General features: G+C 35.3%; 1 protein-coding gene and 1 pseudogene across 2 annotated transcripts; one reads left to right on the forward strand and one right to left on the reverse strand.

Annotated features, from left to right (window-relative positions):
- Window positions 1–450: 450 nt before the first annotated feature.
- LOC143567817 (3-hydroxyisobutyryl-CoA hydrolase-like protein 3, mitochondrial) lies at window positions 451–3,079 on the forward strand (annotated as a pseudogene). Its single transcript, XR_013141473.1, has 8 exons — window positions 451–801; window positions 876–1,010; window positions 1,099–1,195; window positions 1,255–1,384; window positions 2,223–2,401; window positions 2,475–2,599; window positions 2,683–2,784; window positions 2,927–3,079. The product of XR_013141473.1 is annotated as a 3-hydroxyisobutyryl-CoA hydrolase-like protein 3, mitochondrial (transcript).
- A 1,096-nt stretch (window positions 3,080–4,175) lies between these two features.
- Window positions 4,176–7,191, reverse strand: LOC143567814 (nudix hydrolase 20, chloroplastic-like). The gene is made up of 9 exons (XM_077054126.1): window positions 6,964–7,191; window positions 6,416–6,480; window positions 6,158–6,341; window positions 5,992–6,072; window positions 5,779–5,904; window positions 5,617–5,696; window positions 4,618–4,733; window positions 4,409–4,529; window positions 4,176–4,295 (listed from the first exon to the last, which is right to left on the reverse strand). The coding sequence occupies exons 1-9, from the start codon at window positions 7,189–7,191 to the stop codon at window positions 4,226–4,228; spliced, it is 1,071 nt and encodes a 356-aa protein (XP_076910241.1). The 3' UTR covers window positions 4,176–4,225.
- Window positions 7,192–7,495: the final 304 nt, after the last annotated feature.

Raw genomic sequence — 7,495 nt, forward strand, 5'->3', positions numbered from 1 at the left:
AAAATGTAAGGATGCATGTGACTTAAATAATCTTATTGTGTGTGACGTAATGGTAAAGGTTTCGGTGTTATCAAACAAAATAAAGAAGATAAACAACCATTAGTTATTAAATTCAGCCATTAAAATGTACTTTGAACTAAAAAAAAGGTCAAAAGTGAGGATGAAAAATAGATTGAGGGGGTGTTTGAGTGAGCTTTTAGAATTAATTTTTTGTTTTTTTAAAAACAAAATCAACTTTTAAAAAGCTCTCATTTAAAACTTTGAAGAAGATTTGTAACACATTTTGCTTTTTAACAAACAAACAAAAAGAATAAAAAATAGATACATAAGTTTTAAAAAGTCACCTAAACACTACAAAACACTATGAGTGTTTTCCAAACCAAATCTTGAAATCCAATTTAATTTTGATTTTGAGGGGATCAAATCTTCGATTGTTGACAGGAAGGAATGATGCGAATTCCGATGAGGGTTTCTCAGCTTCTGATAAAATCATCATCATCACCTGTTTCTATTTTCCCCAAATTAAAATTTAACTTTTTCTTCTCCACAACTCCAATCGCTCTAGGAATTTGACGCCCATGGCCACGGCCACTTTGACTTTGTCAAGGGGAATGTTTTTCCCAACGGTCCAAAGGCCCTCAACGCCATATGGATCTCAAGTTCAAATCTTTCCTTCACCAATGGGAAGCAGATCCAAACGTCAAATGCGTTCTCCTTCAGGGAAGCTCCCCACGTGGCTTCTCTGCAGGAGGTGATGTCAAGCACATTTCAACTATGAAACACCTATCAGACCTTGTTAAGGTTTCTTTAACGCTCACCAGCCACTCTCTGAATTCCAAACATTTATTGCTGTTAAACTTTAATCTTTATTGCAGGTCTTCACAGCTGAATACTCTCTTATATGCAAAATCTTTGCATACAGCAAGCCCTACATAAGCTTCATGGATGGCATAACTATGGGGTTCGGGATCGGTCTATCTGGTCATGGCAGATATAGAGTCATAACAGAGGTAAACCAAACTCTTATTTAAAATCACAACAATCTTAGCAGTGGCAGTTATGTAAGTATCTAACCGCCTGTTGTATGTGTATGACCAGAGGACCCTTTTTGCTATGCCAGAAAATGGAATTGGCTTGTTCCCAGATGTCGGGTTTGCTTATATAGCAGCACAGGGTCCCGGAGATGGACCAGTCGGTATGTAGTTTTAAATTGAATGGTTACTGTAAAACGTGTTTCAACAAAGTTTTGGGCAGGTGCTTATCTTGGTATGACTGGAAATAGGGTGTCGACACCAGCTGATGCACTGTATGTAGGTCTTGGGACCCACTTTGTGCCGTCTGGAAATTTGAGCTTGCTTAAGGGAGATCTTTTGTCAGCCACCTTGTACGATTGTTATATGCATAGATATCATTATATGATTTTTTTAGCGGCATCAATATATGATTTTACATGTGTGTATCTTTGTTTTGTATTTGAACTAGGGGTGTCATTGTGTCAATCATGTCGGTTGACGGGTTGAAATGTTCAACCACTTCTAACTTTTCATTTGTGTCAAAAACATCAACCCTAACCCACACACACACACTTAAACTGTGTAACCTGAACGCCACCCGTGTAATCCATTTAACTAAACATGGGTAATAATCAAGTTGTAAACATGTTTCGGTTGATGGGTTGTAACAAAAAATGGATGAGACGGGCCATAAACGGATTACTGGATTGATTTGTTTAATGGCGGGTTGACCAGTTTAACTAAACGGTTTAACCATGTCAACTCACTCACGGCCCACTTAATTAAGCAGGTCAACGTGAACACGAACTGTTTAAATCTTTTATCTAAACGTGTTAAACGGGGTGGCAGGTATCAAGTTGTAAACATGATAATCGGGTTGGTGGGTAGTGTTTAACTAAAACGAGTTAAACAAATCAGTCAAAACACAGCCCATTTAAGTAAACATGTCAACCCGAAGAAGGCCCCTTTTTCTAAGCGGGTCATAATAACAGATTAGTGGGTCGATCTATTTAACTAAACAGGTTGATGGGTCGACCTGTTTAGCAAATGGGTTAAACATGTCAAGTCAAACATGACCCTTTTAATTAAACAGGTCAACCCGAACACGGCCCGTTTTTTAAGCAGGTTAGATATGCCAACCCAAAACATGATTACTTTCATGTTTGGGTCAGAAATTGCCACCCCTAAATTTTGAACACATGTATATAGTTCAGAGGATCCACATGTTGAAGTGCAAGAAATATTGGCAAAGCATAATAACAATGTTGATTCAGAACCGCGATTAAAGTTGCTTTTACCTCACATAAGTTCAACATTTGGTGGAAATAAATCTGTTAAAGAAATAATGGAAGAGCTAGAAAAGAATCAGAAAAGTGGTGATCCTAGAGGTATGGTTTGGTTATGCTGCTGACTGTCATCTGATTTCTTTTATTAACATTTGATCCTTGTTATGATGAGCAGTTGCAGAGTGGGCAAAGGACGCGGTTTCAGGGCTTAACAAAGGCACCCCCTTTTCTCTTTGTTTAACACAAATGCATTTCTCTCGAGTCGCATCTGCATTGGGTACCAAGGAGGAGTTATCAACGGTTCGTTTTCGTGCACTTTCATGCAATATTTTTAAGGTTATGTTACAAAATACTAAAGCTTGTTATTTTATTTTATTGTTTAGTTAAACGGTGTTATGAAAACCGAGTACCGCATTGCATTAAGGACTACACGTCGAAGTGATTTTGCAGAAGGGGTACGAGCAGTATTGGTGGATAAAGATCAGGTCGGCTGCTGTTGCATTATTAACTTTTCAATGTTATTTAGCCAATAAAGTACTAAACTTAGTCAGAATGCTAAACTTGAGCATCTTTTTCTTGGTGTTTTTGGTTGGATTAATTTTGTATTTTACTCTTGAATTTTTACAGAACCCCAAGTGGAATCCATCAAGTTTAGATGAAGTTAACTTATGTGAAGTGGAAGCAGTTTTTCGACCATTGGAGCCAGAGGCGGATGAACTGGCTGTTTCAATCAATCAATCATACCCAGTAAAATCCCACCGACAGCAAAGCTATAAGTAGGGTCCGGGGAGGGTGGGATGTAGGCACACCGTACCTCTATCCAAAGGAATAAAGAGGTGGCTTCCAGAGAGACCCTCGGCTCTAAGTACATGTGTATGAAGCAAAATAAAGGAAATCAAAGTTTAACAGCTATATAAAAACTACTGCTAATTATAATAATATTAATAATAAGATCACAGTTTAACAGCTATATAAAAGCTAATAATAATTATAATAATAATAATAATAATATATGTAAGGGAAATACCATTATGGTATGTGACCTAAATAAGTTAAGTCTAAGCCCTAAGGTATTCAATTCTCTCTAAAAATCCTTAACTTTAATTCTACTTCTTCACGAATTCCTATCCTCAACCATGTCCTCGGAGAGGTTTAGGTCTATCAAATCATGCCTGATCCTCTCATCCCAAGTCAATTTCGGTCGTCCTCTACCCCTCCTCCCCTCTATGAACTGGCTGTTTGAGTTGTTTATTTGCCTTTTTAACAAGTAGACAAGTTGGTTTCCACACTAGGATTCGAACAATATATGATTATACTTAATAAATGTCCCACTGTTGATAGTTTCTTAAAAGTGTTCAAATTCGTATCCATAATTATGTTATCAAACTATCAAAGCCCAACAAATCAACAACTTTAGTCATTATCAAGCAAATAAGATTGAAGAATAAAGGTGTAAGCAAGCCAAGCTGCTGCTTGAGATATGATCGCTAAAAGTTTGAATTGAAAGTTTTATATATCATCAGACATGACTAGGCTCATGAGTATAAACGAACATATTATGCAGGTAAATATAATACTTTATAATAATAATAATAATAATAATAAGACTGTTACTATACACTGATATACAATTAAATAATATGCATTGCTATAATAATAATGCATATTGCATATTATTTAATTGTATGCAAAAACATAATTATAAGTATGTGTATAAAATTAAGTAAATAACAATTAACTTTAACTCAACTAGAAAATACTAATATTAGCTCAAATATATTAGAAATTGACAGATTAAGAATGGCCATTGCAACTAAAACAGTAAAACACATTCATGTCTGATGTCTCATTATTATTTATTTATTTATAATAGCAAAACTATAGAATAGGAGATTTTGTGGCCTTCAGAAAGGAAGTTTGATACAGTTAGGAACAATCTCCACTTCTCAAGCTTTGTAACAACTTCAAGTACCCATCATCTTCAGGCTTCAAGCACCTGCATAACAAAATAGATACTTCAATTACATCTTCCATCCATATTTCACCATATACATTATAGAATTTAAATAGAAGAAAACTGATGATTTTGAAAAAAATGGCGATACCCACCCATGTCGGAACATGAAATCAATGATGACAAGATTGCAATTTGCTTTGAAGAAGTTGGTGTTTCGAATGACCTCACGCACGAGTGTCACCGGGAGTAACTTAAAGCTCCCCACTTCTCCATCTACAACGCACACAACAATTTGTAAGTTTTACAATAGTAATAAAAGAAAGGTTTAAGCCTTAAAGTAACAAAAAGTCGCCCGTATTACCCTGATTGTCGGGAACAAAACTTTCTGGAAGCTTCAAATCGTAACAAAACAACACATCTCTCTTGAATCTGTAACCATCAATGTCCATGTATGACACAACACCAACGGGTATCGCTCTGTAAACAAATTGTTAATGTCAATGAGGCTTGCAAACAATTGGTTTAGTTTCAACCCATTTGTTATGAACGGTAGATGGCACAGATGGGTTTAATCTTAGAAACTAGTTAAAAAGGGATGTATTGAATGGGTTGAAAGTCATCTGAAGTCTATTTTTATTGCATACAACCATCTTAAACTGTTTTTTTTTTCAAAAATTCAGATTATTATTTTGATAATATTGTTTTTGTAGTAAGTAAATAACATTTTTTATAAAAATGAAATTAAAGATGGAAAAAAGTGTTAGCAATCAACCCGTTTTAACGCAAAGCTATTCAAAAAGCTCGCGGCTCGCTCGAAATTGGCATGTTAGTAAACGAGTTGAACGTGAGCAAAGGGAAGCTCAACTTGTTAGTTCGCTCGTTAGGCACATGTAGCTGGCTCATTGGCTCGTATAAAATAAAGCCCAAATTTTAATATATAAAAATTATAACCCAGAAGTATAAACCAAATTTAATATCCATGAATTAAACATTTTGTAGCTTTTTAATGATGCATTGTGTGTATGTTAAAAATAATTCTCTCTTTATGCATACATCAATACATGTAAAAACATAAAACTTATTTAAAACACACAAACAAGCTGACTCTAAAGCCATGAGCCGGATCGAGCTTTTTAAGAGCCGCGCTTGAGCTCAACATTTCAGCTCGTTAAAATAAACAAGCCATCTCAGCTCAGCTCCACTCGACTCGGTTTGTAAACGAGCCAAGCTGAGCCAGGTTAGCTCGTTTAGAACCCTAGCCACCTCTAGTTTTCACAAACCCATGATTCTTTATAAGCAATTTCAGTCTTTCAAGCATATGCTCTAAAGTAATAATAAAAAACGATAATTTAAAAACTACCTGCTAGAAATGGATCTTGGTATTCCTGCTTCTTCCTCACATTCCTTCACAACATTCTCAGCACATGACATACCGTGCGGCTGTGTTATCATAAAAAAATATCAGAAAACGTTTTCAAGACTTAAACGAAAACAATTAAGATCATATAACCTAAAATCCCACCAGTCCTCCAGCAACAAGATGGTCAAGCATGCCCGGGTACGTCGCTTTCGTGTCACTTCTTTTCCCTATCCATAAATACTTTTCATCGTCTTTTTCCACGTACCCATTCATATGAATTCCATAAGCCTAAAATAAATATATGACATACCTCAGTTAATATAAGTATTATCTTTAATATCTATTTTGTAAGATACTGAAAAAGATATGACATACCTTTATCCCAAAATAAGGTGCTGCAGCGCGTTCCAGTGAGAAATATACTCTTCCTCCATATGATGAGGTCACAGGGTACAGCTGCAACCAGTAAGTATTAATCTAAGATCAACTCCCAAACATTATTTAAAGATAACAATTACAAAAATCATAGATTTTAAAGTACCTCATTCCGTATACCTGGAAATACGTCTTCGCCTAAGCACTTTACTACATTTCCAAGGGCTTCGGTTCTAGACTCAGGTGATTTTAGTGCAGATTGAAGTGTGACATGACCCGTTTGATTACCATTTATATTATCTTTCATGACAGTGAAAACATTGTTAAACATGCTTAAATGGTCCACAAAACTGCAAAAAGTTTAAATACCTAGTTAAAAATATAATGATGTATTTTGTTTTGTTTTTTAGTAAAGGAGATTTACCCATTGTGAACATAGCCAACAATTTGGTCCTCGATGACAAATGGGACGAATTCAGAACGATTTTCCTGTGATAAACTAGAATAGATTAATCATATTACTAATAATAATAACTGGAACATGTTAATAATATACATATGACTATGAGAAAGTTTTACCTCAAAAAAGTTTGTGCATATATAAGTTTAAAGGAAGAAAATTTTAAGTTTGACTTTGTTAAGAGCTTAACACCAGGAATTACAATCTATATAGCTTTGTATTAAATTCAACAAAACTAACAAAAAATATCTAAAGAATTTACTGAAACCACCCTACGAGATCACTAACATTGATGAATACCGATTACTTGTTGAAGGAATTTTGGACCGGACTAGATTTTTATTTCTTTTCTAGTTCAATGGCAATGGTGGCTTCCTAGGTAAGAGCATCAAAATAGAAACTCAGGTACTGGGCTGGGTGGGATAGTATTGAAACCTACCTACAGTATTTGCTGGGGTGGGTTTATCTCTACATATTATGTTGAATGAAATCAATCCATGTTTAAGCAATACCTGGCCGCGGTTACAAAGTTTGATCTTGTGGAAGAATCCACTGAGATTAGATGAAGCGTTTGGTGATTGAGATACGTCATCCCATGTGAAACTAGTGGTTGAATTGGCAACGTAAGTACTCGTTTTTAGAATGCTTGGAATATTGTGGCAGTGAATAGGAGGAATTGATGATGATGAGCTGATAATGTTTCTGACGCCGCCGGAATAGGATGAGAAGGCAGCTGACATGTTTGTTTCACCCGAAAAAACCTCCCGCGATTTGGGGCTACCAAATAAAAATTCAACACAAAACTCCGGTTTTCTTTTCTTTTCTTTATACGGAGGAATTATAATTATCTGCTTTCAGCGGAACTTAATGGATCATTGTGAATCAAAAAAAAATGAAATCTTTCAATTAAGTAAAGTTTGATGTGTGAAAATGAAAGACTAAGAATGGAATGGATTATTGTGAAAGAATATGAAAAAAAATTGTTTAGTTAGTCAATGAAATAAAATTACTAGATACACAACGATGAGGAAGGAAATATGTTAA

This window comes from Bidens hawaiensis, unplaced genomic scaffold, assembly GCF_021521415.1.
Source record: "Bidens hawaiensis isolate Kalapana, Puna unplaced genomic scaffold, B.hawaiensis_p1.1 tig00023640_1, whole genome shotgun sequence".
Classification (NCBI taxonomy): Eukaryota; Viridiplantae; Streptophyta; class Magnoliopsida; order Asterales; family Asteraceae; genus Bidens; species Bidens hawaiensis.